Source organism: Petromyzon marinus, chromosome 84 (genome assembly GCF_048934315.1).
Source record: "Petromyzon marinus isolate PM22_M1 ecotype Great Lakes invasive population chromosome 84, UKy_Petmar_22M1.pri1.0, whole genome shotgun sequence".
NCBI classification, from domain to species: Eukaryota; Metazoa; Chordata; class Hyperoartia; order Petromyzontiformes; family Petromyzontidae; genus Petromyzon; species Petromyzon marinus.
In genome coordinates, this window is record NC_133749.1 from 2,233,971 (window position 1) to 2,260,264 (window position 26,294).

Below are 26,294 nucleotides of genomic sequence, written 5' to 3' on the forward strand. Positions count from 1 at the left end.
AGATCCCCCAGGTAGCCTCTAGCAGGCTGTAGGGGCAAGTGCTGTTAGTAGCGAGTAGCAGCACCTACACACACAGACAAAGATCCCCCAGGTAGCCTCTAGCAGGCAGTAGGGGCAATTGCTGTAGCTAGTAGCGAGTAGCAGCACCTACACACACACACACAGACAAAGATCCCCCAGGTAGCCTCTAGCAGGGCTGTAGGGGCAAGTGCTGTAGTTAGTAGTCAGTAGCAGCACCTACACACACACACAGACAATGATCCCCCAGGTAGCCTCTAGCAGGCAGTAGGGGCAATTGCTGTAGCTAGTAGCGAGTAGCAGCACCTACACACACACACACAGACAAAGATCCCCCAGGTAGCCTCTAGCAGGGCTGTAGGGGCAAGTGCTGTAGTTAGTAGTCAGTAGCAGCACCTACACACACACACAGACAATGATCCCCCAGGTAGCCTCTAGCAGGGCTGTATGGGCAAGTGTTGCTAGTAGCGAGTAGCAGCACCTACACACACACACAGACAATCGATTGTTGTTGTTGTGGTTGTTGTTGTTATTGTTGTTGTGGTTGTTGTTGTGGTTATTGTTGTTGTGGTTGTTGTTGACGCAGGGGAGGATTCTGGCAAGGTTGTGATCTGGAACCTGGACCCAGTGAGGAGCGAAGCCGAGGAGAAGAAGAACACCAACACCAACAACCACCACGCCACACGGGTCTTGTGTCAGATGGACAACCACCTAGGTGACACAACAACAACAACAACCACTACACACACTACACACAACAACTACACACACACACTACACACACCAACACCAACAACAACAATCACCACGCCACACGGGTCTTGTGTCAGATGGACAACCACCTAGGTGACACAACAACAACAACAACAACCACTACACACACTACACACAACAACTACACACACACACTACACACACCAACACCAACAACAACAATCACCACGCCACACGGGTCTTGTGTCAGATGGACAACCACCTAGGTGACACAACAACAACAACAACAACCACTACACACACTACACACAACAACTACACACACACTACACACACCAACAACAACAACAACAACCACCACGCCACACGGGTCTTGTGTCAGATGGACAACCACCTGGGTGACACAACAACTACTACACACAACCACTACACACACACTACACACAACAACACCAACAACAATCACCACGCCACACGCGTGTTGTGTCAGATGGACAACCACCTGGGTGACACAACAACCACTACACACAACTACAACAACACCAACAACACCAACAACAACACCAACAACACCAACAACCACCACGCCACACGGGTCTTGTGTCAGATGGACAACCACCTGGGTGACACAACTACACACAACTACACACAACAACACCAACAACACCAACAACAACACCAACAACCACTACACACAACAACAACAACAACAACCACTACACACACCAACAACAACAACACCAACCACCACGCCACACGCGTGTTGTGTCAGATGGACAACCACCTGGGTGACACAACTACACACAACTACACACACACTACACACACACTACACACAACAACAACAACCACTACACACAACAACAACCACTACACACAACAACAACAACACCAACAACCACTACACACACCAACAACACCAACAACAACACCAACAACCACTACACACAACAACAACAACAACCACTACACACACCAACAACAACACCAACAACAATCACCACGCCACACGCGTGTTGTGTCAGATGGACAACCACCTGGGTGACACAACTACACACAACTACACACACACTACACACAACAACAACCACTACACACAACAACAACAACCACACACAACAACAACAACCACTACACACAACAACAACAACCACCACGCCACACAGGTCTTGTGTCAGATGGACAACCACCTAGGTGACACAACTACACACAACAACTACACACACAACAACAACACACAGCAACTACACACAACAACAACAACCACTACACACAACAACAACCACTACACACAGCAACAACCACCACGCCACACGGGTCTTGTGTCAGATGGACAACCACCTAGGTGACACAACTACACACAACAACTACACACAGCAACTACACACAACAACAACAACCACTACACACAACAACAACAACAACCACTACACACAGCAACAACCACCACGCCACACGGGTCTTGTGTCAGATGGACAACCAACTGGGTGACACAACAACTACTACACACAACCACTACACACACACTACACACAACAACTACAACCACTACACACAGCAACAACCACCACGCCACACGCGTGTTGTGTCAGATGGACAACCACCTGGGTGACACAACAACAACAACAACTACACACAGCAACTACACACAACACCAACAACCACTACACACACTACTACACACAACACCAACAACAACAACAACCACCACGCCACACGGGTCTTGTGTCAGATGGACAACCACCTGGGTGACACAACTACACACAACAACTACACACACACTACACACAACTACAACAACAACAACACACACTACACACAACTACCACTACACACAACAACACACACTACACAGAACAACAACAACAACCACTACACACAACAACAACAACCACTACACACAACAACAACCACTACACACACTACACACAACAACAACCACTACACACACACTACACACAACAACAACAACAACAACAACAACCACTACACACAACAACAACAACAACCACTACACACAACAACAACACCAACAACCACTACACACAACAACAACACCAACAACCACAACAACAACAACAACCACTACACACAACAACAACAACCACTACACACAACAACAACCACTACACACAACAACAACAACACACAACACACAACAACAACAACCACTACACACAACAACAACCACTACACACAACAACAACACACAACAACAACAACAACAACCACTACACACAACAACAACCACTACACACAACAACAACAACAACCACTACACACAACAACAACACAACAACAACCACTACACACAACAACAACAACAACCACACACACTACACACTAAACTACACTACACACTATACTACACTACACACTACACTACACACTATAGTACACTACACACTACACTACACTATACACTACACTATACACTACACTATACACTACACTACACACTACACTACACACTACACTACACACTACACTATACACTACACACTACACTACCCACTACACTACACACCACACTACACTATACACTATACACTACACACTACACTATACACTACACTATACACTACACTACACACTACACTACACTACACACTACACTACGCTATACACTATACACTACACTATACACTACACTATACACTACAATACACACTACACTATACTATACACTACACTATACACTACACTATACACTACACTATACACTACACTATACACTACACTATACACTACACTATTCACTACACTACACTATACACTACACTATTCACTACACTACACTACACACTACACTACACACTACACTATACACTACACTACACACTACACTACACACTACACTACACACTACACTACACACTACACTACACACTACACTATACACTACACTACACTATACACTACACTATACACTACACTACACTACACACTACACTATACACTACACTACACACTACACTACGCTATACACTACACACTACACTACACACTACACTACACTATACACTACACTATACACTACTATACACTACACTACACACTACACTATACACTACATTATACACTACACTACTATACACTACACTATACACTACACTATACACTACACTATACACTACATTATACACTACACTACTATACACTACTATACACTACACTATACACTACACTATACACTACACTATACACTACACTACACACTACACTACACACTACACTACACTATACACTACACTACACTATACACTACACACTACACTACACACTACACTATACACTACACACTACACTATACACACTACACACTACACTACACACTACACTACACACAACAACAACCACCACCATGGTACATGCGTGTTGTGTCAGATGGACAACCACGTGGTTGTGTGCGTGTTGTTGCGTGTGCATAGCATGTGTGAACTGTGTTAATCATGCTGTTGTTATGTGTGCTTAGCGTGTGTGAACTGTGTTAATCATGCTGTTGTTATGTGTGCTTAGCGTGTGTGAACTGTGTTAATCATGCTGCGTGTTGTTGTTGCGTGTGCTTAGCGTGTGTGAACCGTGTTAATCGTGTTGTTGTTGTTGCGTGTGCTTAGCGTGTGTGAACTGTGTTAATCGTGTTGTTGTTGTTGCGTGTGCTTAGCGTGTGTGAACTGTGTTAATCATGCTGTGTGTTGTTGTTGCGTGTGCTTAGCGTGTGTTAACTGTGTTAATCGTGTTGTTGTTGTTGCATGTGCTTAGCGTGTGTGAACTGTGTTAATCGTGTTGTTGTTGCGTGTGCTTAGCGTGTGTGAACCGTGTTAATCGTGTTGTTGTTGTTGCGTGTGCTTAGCGTGTGTGAAGTGTGTTAATCGTGTTGTTGTTGTTGCGTGTGCTTAGCGTGTGTGAACTGTGTTAATCATGCTGTGTGTTGTTGTTGCGTGTGCTTAGCGTGTGTTAACTGTGTTAATCGTGTTGTTGTTGTTGTTGTTGTTGTTGCATGTGCTTAGCGTGTGTGAACTGTGTTAATCGTGTTGTTGTTGCGTGTGCTTAGCGTATGTGAACTGTGTTAATCGTGTTGTTGTTGTTGCGTGTGCTTAGCGTGTGTGAAGTGTGTTAATCGTGTTGTTGTTGCGTGTGCTTAGCGTGTGTGAAGTGTGTTAATCATGTTGTTGTTGTTGCGTGTGCTTAGCGTGTGTGAACTGTGTTAATCGTGTTGTTGTTGTTGCGTGTGCTTAGCGTGTGTGAACTGTGTTAATCATGCTGTTGTTGCGTGTGCTTAGCGTGTGTGAACTGTGTTAATCATGCTGTTGTTGCGTGTGCTTAGCGTGTGTGAACTGTGTTAATCATGCTGTTGTTGCGTGTGCTTAGCGTGTGTGAACTGTGTTAATCATGTTGTTGTTGCGTGTGCTTAGCGTGTGTGAAGTGTGTTAATCATGTTGTTGTTGTTGCGTGTGCTTAGCGTGTGTGAACTGTGTTAATCGTGTTGTTGTTGCGTGTGCTTAGCGTGTGTGAACTGTGTTAATCGTGCTGTGTGTTGTTGTTGCGTGTGCTTAGCGTGTGTGAAGTGTGTTAATCGTGTTGTTGTTGCGTGTGCTTAGCGTGTGTGAAGTGTGTTAATCGTGTTGTTGTTGTTGCGTGTGCTTAGCGTGTGTGAAGTGTGTTAATCGTGTTGTTGCGTGTGCTTAGCGTGTGTGAACTGTGTTAATCATGCTGTTGTTGCGTGTGCTTAGCGTGTGTGAACTGTGTTAATCATGCTGTTGTTGCGTGTGCTTAGCGTGTGTGAACTGTGTTAATCATGTTGTTGTTGCGTGTGCTTAGCGTGTGTGAAGTGTGTTAATCATGTTGTTGTTGTTGCGTGTGCTTAGCGTGTGTGAACTGTGTTAATCGTGTTGTTGCGTGTGCTTAGCGTGTGTGAACTGTGTTAATCGTGGTGTTGTTGCGTGTGCTTAGCGTGTGTGAACTGTGTTAATCGTGTTGTTGTTGCGTGTGCTTAGCGTGTGTGAAGTGTGTTAATCGTGTTGTTGTTGTTGCGTGTGCTTAGCGTGTGTGAAGTGTGTTAATCGTGTTGTTGCGTGTTGTTGTTGCGTGTGCTTAGCGTGTGTGAACTGTGTTAATCGTGCTGTTGCGTGTTGTTGTTGCGTGTGCTTAGCGTGTGTGAACTGTGTTAATCATGCTGTTGTTGCGTGTGCTTAGCGTGTGTGAACTGTGTTAATCGTGCTGTTGTTGCATGTGCTTAGCGTGTGTGAACTGTGTTAATCATGTTGTTGTTGCGTGTGCTTAGCGTGTGCTTAGCGTGTGTGAAGTGTGTTAATCATGTTGTTGTTGTTGCGTGTGCTTAGCGTGTGTGAACTGTGTTAATCGTGCTGTTGTTGTTGCGTGTGCTTAGCGTGTGTGAACTGTGTTAATCGTGTTGTTGTTGTTGTTGTTGCGTGTGCTTAGCGTGTGTGAACTGTGTTAATCGTGTTGTTGTTGCGTGTGCTTAGCGTGTGTGAACTGTGTTAATCGTGTTGTTGCGTGTGCTTAGCGTGTGTGAACTGTGTTAATCGTGTTGTTGTTGCGTGTGCTTAGCGTGTGTGAACTGTGTCAATCGTGTTGTTGCGTGTGCTTAGCGTGTGTGAACTGTGTTAATCGTGTTGTTGCGTGTGCTTAGCGTGTGTGAACTGTGTTAATCGTGTTGTTGCGTGTGCTTAGCGTGTGTGAACTGTGTTAATCGTGTTGTTGCGTGTGCTTAGCGTGTGTGAACTGTGTTAATCGTGTTGTTGCGTGTCCTTAGCGTGTGTGAACTGTGTTAATCGTGTTGTTGCGTGTGCTTAGCGTGTGTGAACTGTGTTAATCGTGTTGTTGTTGTTGTTGCATGTGCTTAGCTTGTGTGAAGTGTGTTAATCGTGTTGTTGTGTGTGCTTAGCGTGTGTGAACTGTGTTAATCATGTTGTTGTTGTTGCGTGTGCTTAGCGTGTGTGAACTGTGTTAATCGTGTTGTTGTTGTTGTTGCGTGTGCTTAGCGTGTGTGAAGTGTGTTAATCGTGTTGTTGTTGCGTGTGCTTAGCGTGTGTGAACTGTGTTAATCGTGTTGTTGTTGTTGCGTGTTGTTGTTGCGTGTGCTTAGCGTGTGTGAACTGTGTTAATCGTGTTGTTGTTGTTGCGTGTTGTTGTTGCGTGTGCTTAGCGTGTGTGAACTGTGTTAATCGTGTTGTTGTTGTTGTTGCGTGTGCTTAGCGTGTGTGAAGTGTGTTAATCGTGTTGTTGTTGTTGCGTGTGCTTAGCGTGTGTGAACTGTGTTAATCGTGTTGTTGTTGTTGTTGCGTGTTGTTGTTGCGTGTGCTTAGCGTGTGTGAACTGTGTTAATCGTGTTGTTGTTGTTGCGTGTTGTTGTTGCGTGTGCTTAGCGTGTGTGAACTGTGTTAATCGTGTTGTTGTTGTTGCGTGTGCTTAGCGTGTGTGAAGTGTGTTAATCGTGTTGTTGTTGTTGCGTGTGCTTAGCGTGTGTGAACTGTGTTAATCGTGTTGTTGTTGTTGTTGCGTGTTGTTGTTGCGTGTGCTTAGCGTGTGTGAACTGTGTTAATCGTGTTGTTGTTGTTGCGTGTTGTTGTTGCGTGTGCTTAGCGTGTGTGAAGTGTGTTAATCGTGTTGTTGCGTGTGCTTAGCGTGTGTGAACTGTGTTAATCGTGTTGTTGTTGTTGTTGTTGCGTGTGCTTAGCGTGTGTGAAGTGTGTTAATCGTGTTGTTGTTGTTGCGTGTTGTTGTTGCGTGTGCTTAGCGTGTGTGAAGTGTGTTAATCATGTTGTTGTTGCGTGTGCTTAGCGTGTGTGAACTGTGTTAATCGTGTTGTTGCGTGTTGTTGTTGCGTGTGCTTAGCGTGTGTGAACTGTGTTAATCGTGTTGTTGCGTGTTGTTGTTGCGTGTGCTTAGCGTGTGTGAAGTGTGTTAATCATGTTGTTGTTGCGTGTGCTTAGCGTGTGTGAAGTGTGTTAATCGTGTTGTTGCGTGTGCTTAGCGTGTGTGAACTGTGTTGATCGTGTTGTTGTTGCGTGTGCTTAGCGTGTGTGAAGTGTGTTAATCGTGTTGTTGCGTGTGCTTAGCGTGTGTGAACTGTGTTAATCGTGTTGTTGTTGTTGCGTGTGCTTAGCGTGTGTGAACTGTGTTAATCGTGTTGTTGTTGTTGCGTGTTGTTGTTGCGTGTGCTTAGCGTGTGTGAAGTGTGTTAATCGTGTTGTTGCGTGTGCTTAGCGTGTGTGAACTGTGTTAATCGTGTTGTTGTTGTTGTTGCGTGTGCTTAGCGTGTGTGAAGTGTGTTAATCGTGTTGTTGTTGTTGCGTGTGCTTAGCGTGTGTGAACTGTGTTAATCGTGTTGTTGTTGCGTGTTGTTGTTGCGTGTGCTTAGCGTGTGTGAAGTGTGTTAATCATGTTGTTGTTGCGTGTGCTTAGCGTGTGTGAACTGTGTTAATCGTGTTGTTGCGTGTTGTTGTTGCGTGTGCTTAGCGTGTGTGAACTGTGTTAATCGTGTTGTTGCGTGTTGTTGTTGCGTGTGCTTAGCGTGTGTGAAGTGTGTTAATCATGTTGTTGTTGCGTGTGCTTAGTGTGTGTGAAGTGTGTTAATCGTGTTGTTGCGTGTGCTTAGCGTGTGTGAACTGTGTTGATCGTGTTGTTGTTGCGTGTGCTTAGCGTGTGTGAAGTGTGTTAATCGTGTTGTTGCGTGTGCTTAGCGTGTGTGAAGTGTGTTAATCGTGTTGTTGTTGTTGTTGCGTGTGCTTAGCGTGTGTGAACTGTGTTAATCGTGTTGTTGTTGTTGCGTGTGCTTAGCGTGTGTGAACTGTGTTAATCGTGTTGTTGTTGTTGCGTGTGCTTAGCGTGTGTGAACTGTGTTAATCATGCTGTTGTTGCGTGTGCTTAGCGTGTGTGAACTGTGTTAATCATGCTGTTGTTGCGTGTGCTTAGCGTGTGTGAACTGTGTTAATCATGCTGTTGTTGCGTGTGCTTAGCGTGTGTGAACTGTGTTAATCATGTTGTTGTTGCGTGTGCTTAGCGTGTGTGAAGTGTGTTAATCATGTTGTTGTTGCGTGTGCTTAGCGTGTGTGAACTGTGTTAATCGTGTTGTTGTTGCGTGTGCTTAGCGTGTGTGAACTGTGTTAATCGTGCTGTGTGTTGTTGTTGCGTGTGCTTAGCGTGTGTGAAGTGTGTTAATCGTGTTGTTGTTGCGTGTGCTTAGCGTGTGTGAAGTGTGTTAATCGTGTTGTTGTTGTTGCGTGTGCTTAGCGTGTGTGAAGTGTGTTAATCGTGTTGTTGCGTGTGCTTAGCGTGTGTGAACTGTGTTAATCATGCTGTTGTTGCGTGTGCTTAGCGTGTGTGAACTGTGTTAATCATGCTGTTGTTGCGTGTGCTTAGCGTGTGTGAACTGTGTTAATCATGTTGTTGTTGCGTGTGCTTAGTGTGTGTGAAGTGTGTTAATCATGTTGTTGTTGTTGCGTGTGCTTAGCGTGTGTGAACTGTGTTAATCGTGTTGTTGTTGCGTGTGCTTAGCGTGTGTGAACTGTGTTAATCGTGGTGTTGTTGCGTGTGCTTAGCGTGTGTGAAGTGTGTTAATCGTGTTGTTGTTGTTGCGTGTGCTTAGCGTGTGTGAACTGTGTTAATCGTGTTGTTGTTGCGTGTGCTTAGCGTGTGTGAAGTGTGTTAATCGTGTTGTTGTTGTTGCGTGTGCTTAGCGTGTGTGAAGTGTGTTAATCGTGTTGTTGCGTGTTGTTGTTGCGTGTGCTTAGCGTGTGTGAACTGTGTTAATCATGCTGTTGTTGCGTGTGCTTAGCGTGTGTGAACTGTGTTAATCGTGCTGTTGTTGCATGTGCTTAGCGTGTGTGAACTGTGTTAATCATGTTGTTGTTGCGTGTGCTTAGCGTGTGTGAAGTGTGTTAATCATGTTGTTGTTGTTGCGTGTGCTTAGCGTGTGTGAACTGTGTTAATCGTGCTGTTGTTGTTGCGTGTGCTTAGCGTGTGTGAACTGTGTTAATCGTGTTGTTGTTGTTGTTGTTGCGTGTGCTTAGCGTGTGTGAACTGTGTTAATCGTGTTGTTGTTGCGTGTGCTTAGCGTGTGTGAACTGTGTTAATCGTGTTGTTGCGTGTTGTTGCGTGTGCTTAGCGTGTGTGAACTGTGTTAATCGTTTTGTTGTTGCGTGTGCTTAGCGTGTGTGAACTGTGTTAATCGTGTTGTTGCGTGTGCTTAGCGTGTGTGAACTGTGTTAATCGTGTTGTTGCGTGTGCTTAGCGTGTGTGAACTGTGTTAATCGTGTTGTTGCGTGTGCTTAGCGTGTGTGAACTGTGTTAATCGTGTTGTTGCGTGTGCTTAGCGTGTGTGAACTGTGTTAATCGTGTTGTTGCGTGTCCTTAGCGTGTGTGAACTGTGTTAATCGTGTTGTTGCGTGTGCTTAGCGTGTGTGAACTGTGTTAATCGTGTTGTTGTTGTTGTTGCATGTGCTTAGCTTGTGTGAAGTGTGTTAATCGTGTTGTTGTGTGTGCTTAGCGTGTGTGAACTGTGTTAATCATGTTGTTGTTGTTGCGTGTGCTTAGCGTGTGTGAACTGTGTTAATCGTGTTGTTGTTGTTGCGTGTGCTTAGCGTGTGTGAAGTGTGTTAATCGTGTTGTTGTTGTTGCGTGTGCTTAGCGTGTGTGAACTGTGTTAATCGTGTTGTTGTTGTTGCGTGTTGTTGTTGCGTGTGCTTAGCGTGTGTGAACTGTGTTAATCGTGTTGTTGTTGTTGCGTGTTGTTGTTGCGTGTGCTTAGCGTGTGTGAACTGTGTTAATCGTGTTGTTGTTGTTGTTGCGTGTGCTTAGCGTGTGTGAAGTGTGTTAATCGTGTTGTTGTTGTTGCGTGTGCTTAGCGTGTGTGAACTGTGTTAATCGTGTTGTTGTTGTTGCGTGTTGTTGTTGCGTGTGCTTAGCGTGTGTGAACTGTGTTAATCGTGTTGTTGTTGTTGCGTGTTGTTGTTGCGTGTGCTTAGCGTGTGTGAACTGTGTTAATCGTGTTGTTGTTGTTGCGTGTGCTTAGCGTGTGTGAAGTGTGTTAATCGTGTTGTTGTTGTTGCGTGTGCTTAGCGTGTGTGAACTGTGTTAATCGTGTTGTTGTTGTTGCGTGTTGTTGTTGCGTGTGCTTAGCGTGTGTGAACTGTGTTAATCGTGTTGTTGTTGTTGCGTGTTGTTGTTGCGTGTGCTTAGCGTGTGTGAAGTGTGTTAATCGTGTTGTTGCGTGTGCTTAGCGTGTGTGAACTGTGTTAATCGTGTTGTTGTTGTTGTTGCGTGTGCTTAGCGTGTGTGAAGTGTGTTAATCGTGTTGTCGTTGTTGCGTGTTGTTGTTGCGTGTGCTTAGCGTGTGTGAAGTGTGTTAATCATGTTGTTGTTGCGTGTGCTTAGCGTGTGTGAACTGTGTTAATCGTGTTGTTGTTGCGTGTTGTTGTTGCGTGTGCTTAGCGTGTGTGAAGTGTGTTAATCATGTTGTTGTTGCGTGTGCTTAGCGTGTGTGAACTGTGTTAATCGTGTTGTTGCGTGTTGTTGTTGCGTGTGCTTAGCGTGTGTGAACTGTGTTAATCGTGTTGTTGCGTGTTGTTGTTGCGTGTGCTTAGCGTGTGTGAACTGTGTTAATCGTGTTGTTGCGTGTGCTTAGCGTGTGTGAACTGTGTTAATCGTGTTGTTGCGTGTGCTTAGCGTGTGTGAACTGTGTTAATCGTGTTGTTGCGTGTGCTTAGCGTGTGTGAACTGTGTTAATCGTGTTGTTGCGTGTCCTTAGCGTGTGTGAACTGTGTTAATCGTGTTGTTGCGTGTGCTTAGCGTGTGTGAACTGTGTTAATCGTGTTGTTGTTGTTGTTGTTGCATGTGCTTAGCTTGTGTGAAGTGTGTTAATCGTGTTGTTGTGTGTGCTTAGCGTGTGTGAACTGTGTTAATCATGTTGTTGTTGTTGCGTGTGCTTAGCGTGTGTGAACTGTGTTAATCGTGTTGTTGTTGTTGTTGTTGCGTGTGCTTAGCGTGTGTGAAGTGTGTTAATCGTGTTGTTGTTGTTGCGTGTGCTTAGCGTGTGTGAACTGTGTTAATCGTGTTGTTGTTGTTGCGTGTTGTTGTTGCGTGTGCTTAGCGTGTGTGAACTGTGTTAATCGTGTTGTTGTTGTTGCGTGTTGTTGTTGCGTGTGCTTAGCGTGTGTGAACTGTGTTAATCGTGTTGTTGTTGTTGTTGTGTGTGCTTAGCGTGTGTGAAGTGTGTTAATCGTGTTGTTGTTGTTGCGTGTGCTTAGCGTGTGTGAACTGTGTTAATCGTGTTGTTGTTGTTGCGTGTTGTTGTTGCGTGTGCTTAGCGTGTGTGAACTGTGTTAATCGTGTTGTTGTTGTTGCGTGTTGTTGTTGCGTGTGCTTAGCGTGTGTGAACTGTGTTAATCGTGTTGTTGTTGTTGCGTGTGCTTAGCGTGTGTGAAGTGTGTTAATCGTGTTGTTGTTGTTGCGTGTGCTTAGCGTGTGTGAACTGTGTTAATCGTGTTGTTGTTGTTGCGTGTTGTTGTTGCGTGTGCTTAGCGTGTGTGAACTGTGTTAATCGTGTTGTTGTTGTTGCGTGTTGTTGTTGCGTGTGCTTAGCGTGTGTGAAGTGTGTTAATCGTGTTGTTGCGTGTGCTTAGCGTGTGTGAACTGTGTTAATCGTGTTGTTGTTGTTGTTGCGTGTGCTTAGCGTGTGTGAAGTGTGTTAATCGTGTTGTTGTTGCGTGTTGTTGTTGCGTGTGCTTAGCGTGTGTGAAGTGTGTTAATCATGTTGTTGTTGCGTGTGCTTAGCGTGTGTGAACTGTGTTAATCGTGTTGTTGCGTGTTGTTGTTGCGTGTGCTTAGCGTGTGTGAACTGTGTTAATCGTGTTGTTGCGTGTTGTTGTTGCGTGTGCTTAGCGTGTGTGAAGTGTGTTAATCATGTTGTTGTTGCGTGTGCTTAGCGTGTGTGAAGTGTGTTAATCGTGTTGTTGCGTGTGCTTAGCGTGTGTGAACTGTGTTGATCGTGTTGTTGTTGCGTGTGCTTAGCGTGTGTGAAGTGTGTTAATCGTGTTGTTGCGTGTGCTTAGCGTGTGTGAACTGTGTTAATCGTGTTGTTGTTGTTGCGTGTGCTTAGCGTGTGTGAACTGTGTTAATCGTGTTGTTGTTGTTGCGTGTTGTTGTTGCGTGTGCTTAGCGTGTGTGAAGTGTGTTAATCGTGTTGTTGCGTGTGCTTAGCGTGTGTGAACTGTGTTAATCGTGTTGTTGTTGTTGTTGCGTGTGCTTAGCGTGTGTGAAGTGTGTTAATCGTGTTGTTGTTGTTGCGTGTGCTTAGCGTGTGTGAACTGTGTTAATCGTGTTGTTGTTGCGTGTTGTTGTTGCGTGTGCTTAGCGTGTGTGAAGTGTGTTAATCATGTTGTTGTTGCGTGTGCTTAGCGTGTGTGAACTGTGTTAATCGTGTTGTTGCGTGTTGTTGTTGCGTGTGCTTAGCGTGTGTGAACTGTGTTAATCGTGTTGTTGCGTGTTGTTGTTGCGTGTGCTTAGCGTGTGTGAAGTGTGTTAATCATGTTGTTGTTGCGTGTGCTTAGTGTGTGTGAAGTGTGTTAATCGTGTTGTTGCGTGTGCTTAGCGTGTGTGAACTGTGTTGATCGTGTTGTTGTTGCGTGTGCTTAGCGTGTGTGAAGTGTGTTAATCGTGTTGTTGCGTGTGCTTAGCGTGTGTGAAGTGTGTTAATCGTGTTGTTGTTGTTGCGTGTGCTTAGCGTGTGTGAACTGTGTTAATCGTGTTGTTGTTGTTGCGTGTTGTTGCGTGTGCTTAGCGTGTGTGAAGTGTGTTAATCATGTTGTTGTTGCGTGTGCTTAGCGTGTGTGAACTGTGTTAATCGTGTTGTTGCGTGTTGTTGTTGCGTGTGCTTAGCGTGTGTGAACTGTGTTAATCGTGTTGTTGCGTGTTGTTGTTGCGTGTGCTTAGCGTGTGTGAAGTGTGTTAATCATGTTGTTGTTGCGTGTGCTTAGCGTGTGTGAAGTGTGTTAATCGTGTTGTTGCGTGTGCTTAGCGTGTGTGAACTGTGTTGATCGTGTTGTTGTTGTTGCGTGTTGTTGTTGCGTGTGCTTAGCGTGTGTGAACTGTGTTAATCGTGTTGTTGTTGTTGCGTGTTGTTGTTGCGTGTGCTTAGCGTGTGTGAAGTGTGTTAATCGTGTTGTTGCGTGTGCTTAGCGTGTGTGAACTGTGTTAATCGTGTTGTTGTTGTTGCGTGTGCTTAGCGTGTGTGAAGTGTGTTAATCGTGTTGTTGTTGTTGCGTGTGCTTAGCGTGTGTGAACTGTGTTAATCGTGTTGTTGTTGTTGCGTGTTGTTGTTGCGTGTGCTTAGCGTGTGTGAAGTGTGTTAATCATGTTGTTGTTGCGTGTGCTTAGCGTGTGTGAACTGTGTTAATCGTGTTGTTGCGTGTTGTTGTTGCGTGTGCTTAGCGTGTGTGAACTGTGTTAATCGTGTTGTTGCGTGTTGTTGTTGCGTGTGCTTAGCGTGTGTGAAGTGTGTTAATCATGTTGTTGTTGCGTGTGCTTAGCGTGTGTGAAGTGTGTTAATCGTGTTGTTGCGTGTGCTTAGCGTGTGTGAACTGTGTTGATCGTGTTGTTGTTGCGTGTGCTTAGCGTGTGTGAAGTGTGTTAATCGTGTTGTTGCGTGTGCTTAGCGTGTGTGAACTGTGTTAATCGTGTTGTTGCGTGTTGTTGTTGCGTGTTGTTGTTGCGTGTGCTTAGCGTGTGTGAAGTGTGTTAATCGTGCTGTTGTTGCGTGTTGTTGTTGTGTGTGCTTAGCGTGTGTGAACTGTGTTAATCATGCTGTGTGTTGTTGTTGCGTGTGCTTAGCGTGTGTGAAGTGTGTTAATCGTGTTGTTGCGTGTGCTTAGCGTGTGTGAACTGTGTTGATCGTGTTGTTGTTGCGTGTGCTTAGCGTGTGTGAAGTGTGTTAATCGTGTTGTTGCGTGTGCTTAGCGTGTGTGAACTGTGTTAATCGTGTTGTTGCGTGTTGTTGTTGCGTGTTGTTGTTGCGTGTGCTTAGCGTGTGTGAAGTGTGTTAATCGTGCTGTTGTTGCGTGTTGTTGTTGTGTGTGCTTAGCGTGTGTGAACTGTGTTAATCATGCTGTGTGTTGTTGTTGCGTGTGCTTAGCGTGTGTGAAGTGTGTTAATCGTGTTGTTGCGTGTGCTTAGCGTGTGTGAACTGTGTTGATCGTGTTGTTGTTGCGTGTGCTTAGCGTGTGTGAAGTGTGTTAATCGTGTTGTTGCGTGTGCTTAGCGTGTGTGAACTGTGTTAATCGTGTTGTTGCGTGTTGTTGTTGCGTGTTGTTGTTGCGTGTGCTTAGCGTGTGTGAAGTGTGTTAATCGTGCTGTTGTTGCGTGTTGTTGTTGTGTGTGCTTAGCGTGTGTGAACTGTGTTAATCATGCTGTGTGTTGTTGTTGCGTGTGCTTAGCGTGTGTGAAGTGTGTTAATCGTGCTGTTGCGTGTTGTTGTTGTGTGTGCTTAGCGTGTGTGAACTGTGTTAATCATGCTGTGTGTTGTTGTTGCGTGTGCTTAGCGTGTGTGAAGTGTGTTAATCGTGCTGTTGTTGCGTGTTGTTGTTGTGTGTGCTTAGCGTGTGTGATCTGTGTTAATCATGCTGTGTGTTGTTGTTGCGTGTGCTTAGCGTGTGTGAAGTGTGTTAATCATGCTGTGTGTTGTTGCTGCGTGTGCTTAGCGTGTGTGAAGTGTGTTAATCGTGCTGTTGTTGCGTGTTGTTGTTGTGTGTGCTTAGCGTGTGTGAACTGTGTTAATCATGCTGTGTGTTGTTGTTGCGTGTGCTTAGCGTGTGTGAAGTGTGTTAATCGTGCTGTTGCGTGTTGTTGTTGTGTGTGCTTAGCGTGTGTGAACTGTGTTAATCATGCTGTGTGTTGTTGTTGCGTGTGCTTAGCGTGTGTGAAGTGTGTTAATCGTGCTGTTGTTGCGTGTTGTTGTTGTGTGTGCTTAGCGTGTGTGAACTGTGTTAATCATGCTGTGTGTTGTTGTTGCGTGTGCTTAGCGTGTGTGAAGTGTGTTAATCGTGCTGTTGTTGCGTGTTGTTGTTGTGTGTGCTTAGCGTGTGTGAACTGTGTTAATCATGCTGTGTGTTGTTGTTGCGTGTGCTTAGCGTGTGTGAAGTGTGTTAATCATGCTGTGTGTTGTTGTTGCGTGTGCTTAGCGTGTGTGAAGTGTGTTAATCGTGCTGTTGTTGCTTGTTGTTGTTGTGTGTGCTTAGCATGTGTGAACTGTGTTAATCATGCTGTGTGTTGTTGTTGCGTGTGCTTAGCGTGTGTGAAGTGTGTTAATCGTGCTGTTGTTGCATGTTGTTGTTGTGTGTGCTTAGCGTGTGTGAACTGTGTTAATCATGCTGTGTGTTGTTGTTGCGTGTGCTTAGCGTGTGTGAAGTGTGTTAATCGTGCTGTTGTTGCGTGTTGTTGTTGTGTGTGCTTAGCGTGTGTGAACTGTGTTAATCATGCTGTGTGTTGTTGTTGCGTGTGCTTAGCGTGTGTGAACTGTGTTAATCGTGTTGTTGCGTGTTGTTGTTGCGTGTGCTTAGCGTGTGTGAACTGTGTTAATCGTGTTGTTGCGTGTTGTTGTTGCGTGTGCTTAGCGTGTGTGAAGTGTGTTAATCGTGTTGTTGTTGCGTGTGCTCAGCGTGTGTGAACTGTGTTAATCGTGTTGTTGTTGTTGCGTGTGCTTAGCGTGTGTGAACTGTGTTAATCGTGTTGTTGTTGTTGCGTGTGCTTAGCGTGTGTGAAGTGTGTTAATCGTGTTGTTGTTGCGTGTGCTTAGCGTGTGTGAACTGTGGTAATCGTGTTGTTGTTGTTGTTGTTGCGTGTGCTTAGCGTGTGTGAAGTGTGTTAATCGTGTTGTTGTTGTTGTTGTTGTGTGTGCTTAGCGTGTGTGAAGTGTGTTAATCGTGTTGTTGTTGCGTGTGCTTAGCGTGTGTGAACTGTGTTAATCGTGTTGTTGTTGTTGTTGCGTGTGCTTAGCGTGTGTGAAGTGTGTTAATCGTGTTGTTGTTGTTGTTGCGTGTGCTTAGCGTGTGTGAAGTGTGTTAATCGTGTTGTTGTTGCGTGTGCTTAGCGTGTGTGAACTGTGTTAATCGTGTTGTTGTTGCGTGTGCTTAGCGTGTGTGAACTGTGTGCGGTGGTCCAACTCCGGCTCACTGCTTGCGTCTGGAAGTGACGACAAACTCATCATGATCTGGAAACCAGCGACGTGAGTCACTCAACAACATCAACAACAACAACATCAACAACAACACTAACAACATCAACAACAACACTAACTACAACATCAACAACAACATCACTAGCAACAACAACATCAACAACACTAACAACATCAACAACAACACTAACAACATCAACAACAACACTAACTACAACATCAACAACAACATCACTAGCAACAACAACATCAACAACAACATCAATACTACAACAACATCAACAACACTAACAACATCAACAACAACACTAACTACAACATCAACAACAACATCACTAGCAACAACAACATCAACAACAACATCAACAACACTAACAACATCAACAACAACACTAACTACAACATCAACAACAACATCACTAGCAACAACAACATCAACAACAACATCAACAACACTAACAACATCAACAACAACACTAACTACAACAACAACATCAACGCTAACTGCAACATCAACAACAACATCAACTACTAACATCAACACTAACAACATCAACAACAACATCACTAGCAACAACAACATCACTATCAACAACATCAACAACTAACATTAACAACATCAACACTACAACATCAACAACAACAGTAACACTACAACAACATCAACAACATGAACATCACTAACAACATCAACAACAACATCAACAACATCACTAGCAACAACAACATCACTAGCAACATCAACAACTAACATCAACACTACATCAACACTACAACAATATCAACAACATCAACAACATCAACAATACAATAACATCAACAACAACATCAACACTACAACAACATTAACAACAACAACATCACTAGCAACAACAACATCACTAACAACAACATCAACACTACAACAACAACACTAACAACAACAACAACTAACATCAACAACAACATCAACATTAACAACAACATCACTAGAAACAACAACATCAACACTACAATAACATCAACAACAACATCAACACTACAACAACATCAACAACACTAACAACACTACATCAACAACATCACTAACAACATCAACATTAACAACAACATCAACAACATCAACAACAACACTACAACATCAACACTACAATCTAACATCACAGCAACAACAATACGTCATCAACAACAACAATAACACAACACAGTTACATGCCACCATACAACACAGATTCATGTTGTTGTTGTGTTGTTGTGGTGGTGGTGGTGCAGGTTTATGTTGTTGTGGTGGTTCATGTGGTGTTGATGTTGTTGTTGATGTTGTTGTTGTTGATGTTGTTGTTGTGGTGGTGGTGCAGGTTCATGTTGATGTTGTTGATGTTGACGTTGTTGATGTTGTTGTGGTGCAGGTTCATGTTGTTGATGAGGTTGTTGATGTTGTTGTTGATGTTGTTGATGTTGTTGTTGATGTTGTTGATGTTGTTGTTGATGTTGTTGATGTTGTGGTGCAGGTTCATGTTGTGGTTGATGTTGTGGTGCAGGCTCATGTTGTTGATGAGGTTGTTGATGTTGTTGTTGATGTTGTTGATGTTGTGGTGCAGGTTCATGTTGTGGTTGATGTTGTGGTGCAGGCTCATGTTGTTGATGTTGTTGTTGTGGTGGTGCAGGTTCATGTTGTTGTAGTTGTTGTGGTGGTTGTTGTTGTGGTGCATATTGTTGTTGACGTTGATGTTGTTGATGTTGTTGTTGATGTTGTTGTTGATGTTGATGTTGTTGACTTTGTTGTTGTTGATGTTGTTGACTTTGTTGTTGTTGATGTTCTTGACTTTGTTGTTGTTGATGTTGTTGACTTTGTTGTTGATGTTCTTGATGTTGTTGGTGATGTTGTTGATGTTGTTGATGATGATGTTGTTGTGGTGGTGCAGGTTCATGTTGTTGACGTTGTTGACGATGTTGTTGATGTTGTTGTTGTTGTTGATGTTGACGTTGTTGTTGATGATGTCTTTGATGTTGTTGTTGATAATGTTGTTGATGTTGTTGTTGTTGATGTTGACGTTGTTGTTGATGATGTCTTTGATGTTGTTGTTGATAATGTTGTTGATGTTGTTGTTGTTGATGATGTTGATGTTGTTGTTGAGGTGCAGGTTCATGTTGTTGATGTTGTTGTTGTTGATGTTGTTGTTGATGATGTTGATGTTGTTGAGGTGCAGGTTCATGTTGTTGATGTTGTTGTTGTTGATGTTGTTGTTGTGGTGCAGGTTCATGTTGATGTTGTTGTTGATGATTTTGTTGTTGTTGTTGTTGTGGTGCAGGTTCATGTTGTTGTTGATGTTGTTGTTGTGGTACAAGTTCATGTTGTTGATGTTGTTGATGATGTTGATGTTGTTGTTGTGGTGCAGGTTCATGTTGTTGTTGTGGTTGTTGTTGATGTTGTTGATGATGTTGATGTTGATGATGTTGTTGTTGTTGTTGTTGTGGTGGTGGTGCAGGTTCATGTTGATGTTGTTGTTGATGATGTTGATGATGTTGTTGTTGTGGTTGTTGTTGATGTTGTTGATGTTGTTGTTGATGTTGTTGTTGATGTTATTGATGATGTTGATGTTGTTGTGGTGCAGGTTCATGTTGTTGATGTTGTTGATGTTGTTGTTGATGTTGTTGTTGTGGTGGTGGTGCAGGTTCATGTTGATGTTGATGATGTTGTTGATGTTGTTGTTGATGTTGTTGTTGATGATGTTGATGATGCTGTTGTTGTTGTTGTTGTGGTGGTGGTGGTGGTGCAGGTTCATGTTGATGTTGTTAATGATGTTGTTGTTGTTGTGGTGCAGGTTCATGTTGTTGTTGTGCAAGTTCATGTTGTTAATGTTGTTGTTGATGTTGTTGTTGTGGTGGTGGTGCAGGTTCATGTTGATGTTGATGATGTTGTTGTTTATGTTGTTGTTGATGTTATTGATGTTGTTGATGTTGTTGTTGACGTTGTTGTTGATGATGTTGATGATGTTGTTGATGTTGTTGATGTTAATGTTGTTGTTGATGATGTTGTTGTGCAGGTTGATGTTGATGATGATGTTGTTGATGTTGTTGTTGTTGATGATGTTTTTGTTGTGCAGGTTGATGTTGATGATGATGTTGTTGTTGATGTTGTTGTTGTTGATGATGTTGTTGTTGTGCAGGTTGATGTTGATGATGTTGTTGATGTTGTTGTTGATGTTCTTGTTGATGATGTTGTTGTTGTTGACGTTGTTGTTGTTGTTGACGTTGTTGTTGATGTTGTTGTTGTGCAGGTTTAAGTTGTTCATGTTGTTGTTGTTGTTGTGCAGGTTTATGTTGTTGATGTTGTTGTTGATGATGTTGATGTTGTTGATGATGTTGTTGTTGTGGTGCAGGTTTATGTTGTTCATGTTGTTGTTGTTGTTGTTGTGCAGGTTCATGTTGTTCATGTTGTTGTTGTTGTTGATGTTGTTGTTGTTGTTGTTGTGCAGGTTCATGTTGTTGATGTTGATGTTGTTGCGCAGGTTCATGTTGTTGATGATGTTGTTGTGGTGCAAGTTCATGTTGTTGATGTTGTTCATGTTGTTGATGTTGTTGATGTTGTGCAGGTTCATGTTGATGTTGTTCATGTTGTTGATGATGTTGTTGTTGTTGTGCAGGTTCATGTTGTTCATGTTGTTGTTGTTGATGATGTTGATGATGTTGTTGATGTTGTTGTTGTTGTTGATGTTGTTGTTGTTGTTGTTGTTGATGTTGTTGTTGTTGATGTTGTTGATGTTGTTGATGTTGTTGATGATGTAGTTGTTGTTGTTGTTGTTGTGGTGCAGGTTTATCGGCCCCAGTGCTGTGTGTGGTGCTGCCTCGTCGCTGGTCAACGCCACAGAGCAGTGGCGATGTTCCTCCATCCTGCGGGGGCACACAGGAGGTACAGTACAACAACTACAACAACTACTACTACAACTATAACCACAACAAACACAACAAACACAACCACTACCACAACCACTACCACCACTACCACCACTCCTCCATCCTGCGGGGGCACACAGGAGGTACAGTACAACTACTACTAACAACTACAACAACTACCACAGCTATAACCACAACAACTACAACAAACACAACAACCACTACCACAACCACTACCACCACTCCTCCATCCTGCGGGGGCACACAGGAGGTACAGTACAACAACTACAACTACTACTACAACCAATACCACAACAACAACAACTACAACCAATACCACAACAACAACAACTACAACCAATACCACAACAACAACAACCACTACCACTACAACCACTCCTCCATCCTGCGGGGGCACACAGGAGGTACAGTACAACAACTACTAACAACTACAACAACAACTACAACAACAACTACAACCAATACCACAACAACAACAACTACAACCAATACCACAACAACAACAACTACAACCAATACCACAACAACAACAACCACTACCACCACTACAACCACTCCTCCATCCTGCGGGGGCACACAGGAGGTACAGTACAACAACTACAACTACAACAACTACCACAGCTATAACCACAACAACTACAACAAACACAACAACCACTACCACCACTCCTCCATCCTGCGGGGGCACACAGGAGGTACAGTACAACAACTACTAACAACTACAACAACAACTACAACAACAACTACAACAACAACTACAACAACAACTACAACAACAACTACAACCAATACCACAACAACTACAACCAATACCACAACAACAACAACTACAACCAATACCACAACAACAACAACTACAACCAATACCACAACAACAACAACCACTACCACCACTACAACCACTCCTCCATCCTGCGGGGGCACACAGGAGGTACAGTACAACAACTACTAACAACTACAACAACAACTACAACAACAACTACAACAACAACTACAACAACAACTACAACCAATACCACAACAACTACAACCAATACCACAACAACAACAACTACAACCAATACCACAACAACAACAACTACAACCAATACCACAACAACAACAACCACTACCACCACTACAACCACTCCTCCATCCTGCGGGGGCACACAGGAGGTACAGTACAACAACTACTAACAACTACAACAACTACCACAACTATAACCACAACAAACACAACAAACACAACTACTACCACAACCACTACCACCACTACCACCACTACCACAACCACTACCACCACTCCTCCATCCTGCGGGGGCACACAGGAGGTACAGTACAATAACTACTACAACAACTACTAACAACTACAACAACTACCACAACTATAACCACAACAACTACAACAACCACTACAACCACTACCACTACCACCACTCCTCCATCCTGCGGGGGCACACAGGAGGTACAGTACAACAACTACTAACAACTACCACAACAACAACCACAACAAACACAACAACAACTACAACCACCACTACCACCACTACCACCACTACAACCACCACTACCACCACTCCTCCATCCTGCGGGGGCACACAGGAGGTACAGTACAACAACAACAACTACCACAACAAACACAACAACAACAAATACAACAACCACAACAACCACAACAACCACTACCACCACTGCCACCACTCCATCCTGCGGGGGCACACAGGAGGTACAGTACAACAACTACTACAACAACAACCACAACTATAACCACAACAACCACAACAAACACAACAACAACTATAACCACAACAACCACAACTACAACCACCACTACCACCACTACAACAACCACTACAACCACTCCTCCATCCTGCGGGGGCACACAGGAGGTACAGTACAACTACAACTACAACAACCAGCACAACCACAACAACAACCACTACAACAACCACTACCACAACTACCACAACAACAACAACAACCACTACCACCACCACTACCACCACTACAACCACCACTACCACCACTCCTCCATCCTGCGGGGGCACACAGGAGGTACAGTACAACAACTACACCCACAACAACTACCACCACAACAACAACCACTACCACCACAACAACTACAACCACAACAACCATTACCACCAGCACAACAACTACAACAACTACAACAACCACCACACCACCACTATCACCACCACAACTATCACCACCACCACTATCACCACCACCACTACCACCACTACCACTACCACCACAACAACAACAACCACCAACACAACAACTACAACCACCACAGCTACAACCACTACCACCACCACCACTATCACCACCACAACTACAACCACTACCACCACCACCACAACAACTACAACCACCACCACTACTACCACCACCACTATCACTACCACTACCACCACCACTACCACCACCACTACCACCACAACAGCTACAACCACTACTACCACCACAACAACCACAACAACAACACCACCACCAGTACATGTGATGGTGTTGATGGTGATGATGTTGATGGTGATGGTGTTGATGTTGTAGATGTGATGGTGTTGGTGTTGATGTTGTAGATGTGATGTTGATGGTGATGGTGGTGATGGTGTTGATGGTGATGGTGTTGATGCTGTAGACGTGATGATGATGGTGATGTTGTTGATGCTGTAGACGTGATGGTGTTGATGGTGTTGGTGTTGATGTTGTAGATGTGATGGTGTTGATGGTGATGGTGTTGGTGTTGTAGATGTGATGGTGTTGATGGTGATGGTGTTGGTGTTGTAGATGTGATGGTGTTGTAGACGTGATGGTGGTGATGTTGATGTTGTTGTAGACGTGATGGTGATGATGGTGATGGTGTTGATGTTGACGGTGATGATGGTGATGGTGTTGATGCTGTAGATGTGGTGGTGTTGATGGTGATGATGTTGTAGACGTGATGGTGTTGATGGTGATGGTGTTGATGTTGTAGATGTGATGGTGTTGATGGTGATGGTGTTGGTGTTGTAGACGTGATGTTGATGGTGATGGTGTTGATGCTGTAGATGTGATGGTGTTGATGGTGATGGTGTTTATGCTGGATGGTGTTGATGGTGATGGTGTTGATGCTGTAGATGTGATGGTGGTGATGGTGTTGATGTTGTAGACGTGATGTTGATGTTGTTGATGTTGTAGATGTGATGTTGTAGATGTGATGATGGTGATGTTGTTGATATTGTAGACGTGATGTTGATGTTTTATGGTGGTGATGTTGATGTTGATGATGTTGATGTTGTTTTAGATGTTGTTGACGTGATGTTGTTGATGTTGATGATGTTGATGTTGATGGTGATGATGTTGATGGTGATGATGTTGATGATGTTGATGACGTGATGTTGTTGATGTTGATGGTGATGTTGTTGATGTTGATGGTGATGATGTTGATGATTTTGATGTTGTAGACGTGATGTTGTAGATGTGATGGATGTTGTTGTTGATGATGTTGTTGATGTTGTTGTTGATGTTGTTGTTGATGTTGTTGATGTTGTTGTTGATGTTGTTGATGATGTTGTTGATGTTAATATTGTTGATGTTGTTGATGTTGTTGTAGACGTGATGGATGTTGATGTTGTTGATGATGTTGTTGATGTTGATGATGTTAATATTGTTGATGTTGTTGTTGATGTTGTTGTAGACGTGATGGATGTTGATGTTGTTCATGATGTTGTTGATGTTGATGATGATGTTGTTGTTGTTGTTGATGTTGTAGACGTGATGGATGTTGATGTTGTTGTTGATGTTGTTGTTGATGTTGTAGACGTGATGTTGATGATGTTGATGTTGATGATGTTGTAGACGTGATGGATGTTGTTGTTGTTGTTGTAGACGTGATGGATGTTGATGTTGTTGATGTTGTTGTTGATGTTGATGTTGTAGACGTGATGGATGTTGATGTTGTTGATGATGTTGTTGTTGTGGTTGATGTTGTTGTTGATGTTGTTGATGATGTTGTTGTTGTTGTTGTTGATGTTGTTGATGTTGTTGTTGATGTTGTAGACGTGATGGATGTTGATGTTGTTGTTGATGTTGTTGTTGATGTTGTAGACGTGATGGATGTTGTTGTTGTTGATGTTGTTAATGTTGTAGACGTGATGGATGTTGATGTTGTTGTTGTTGATGTTGTTGTTGTTGTAGACGTGATGGATGTTGATGTTGTTGTTGATGTTGTTGTTGATGATGTTGATGTTGTTGTTGATGTTGTTGTAGACGTGATGGATGTTGATGTTGTTGATGTTGTTGTTGATGTTGTTGTTGTTGATGTTGTAGACGTGACGGATGTTGATGTTGTTGATGTTGTAGATGTGATGTTGTTGTTGTTGATGTTGTAGACGTGCTGGATGTTGATGTTGTTGTTGTAGACGTGATGGATGTTGTTGATGTTGTTGTTGATGTTGTAGACGTGATGGATGTTGATGTTGTTTATGATGTTGATGTTGTTGTTGATGTTGTTGTTGTTGATGTTGTAGACGTGATGGATGTTGATGTTGTTGTTGTTGTAGACGTGATGGATGTTGATGTTGTTGATGATGATGATGATGTTGTTGTTGATGTTGTTGTTGATGTTGTAGACGTGATGGATGTTGATGTTGTTGATGATGATGTTGTTGTTGTTGATGTTGTAGACGTGATGGATGTTGATGTTGTTGATGTTGTTGATGTTGATGTTGTTGATGTTGTAGACGTGATGGATGTTGATGTAGACGTGATGTTGATGTTGTTGATGTTGTTGTTGATGTTGTAGACGTGATGGATGTTGATGTTGTTGTAGACGTGATGGATGTTGATGTTGTTGATGATGTTGTTGTTGTTGTTGATGTTGTAGACGTGATGGATGTTGATGTTGTTGATGATGTTGTTGATGTTGTAGACGTGATGGATGTTGTTGTTGATGATGTTGTTGATGTTGATGTTGTAGACGTGATGGATGTTGATGTTGTTGTTGATGTTGTTGATAGATGATGTTGATGTTGTTGTTGTTGATGTTGTTGTAGACGTGATGGATGTTGATGTTGTTGTTGATGTTGTTGATAGATGATGTTGATGTTGTTGTTGATGTTGTAGACGTGATGGATGTTGATGTTGTTGATTATGTTGTTGTTGTTGATGTTGTAGACGTGATGGATGTTGATGATGTTGATGTTGTTGATGTTGATGTTGTAGACGTGATGGATGTTGATGATGATGTTGTTGATGTTGTTGTTGTTGTAGACGTGATGGATGTTGATGTTGTTGATGATGATGATGTTGTTGTTGATGTTGTTGTTGATGTTGTAGACGTGATGGATGTTGATGTTGTTGATGATGATGTTGTTGTTGTTGATGTTGTAGACGTGATGGATGTTGATGTTGTTGATGTTGTTGATGTTGATGTTGTTGATGTTGTAGACGTGATGGATGTTGATGTAGACGTGATGTTGATGTTGTTGATGTTGTTGTTGATGTTGTA

At 43.3% G+C, this 26,294-nt stretch overlaps 1 protein-coding gene across 5 annotated transcripts in view; it reads left to right on the top strand.

Moving 5' to 3' along the window:
• Positions 1 to 26,294, top strand: part of HIRA (histone cell cycle regulator) — a 114,775-nt gene that overhangs the window by 6,740 nt on the left and 81,741 nt on the right. For 2 of the 5 annotated variants that reach the window (XM_076057741.1, XM_076057742.1), the window contains exons 1-3: positions 741 to 1,355; positions 16,882 to 16,972; positions 20,719 to 20,816. In XM_076057741.1, coding sequence (XP_075913856.1) covers positions 983 to 1,355; positions 16,882 to 16,972; positions 20,719 to 20,816 — 562 coding nt within the window. In that variant the 5' untranslated portion in view covers positions 741 to 982. The other 3 variants (XM_076057743.1, XM_076057745.1, XM_076057744.1) reach the window with 3 other exon arrangements.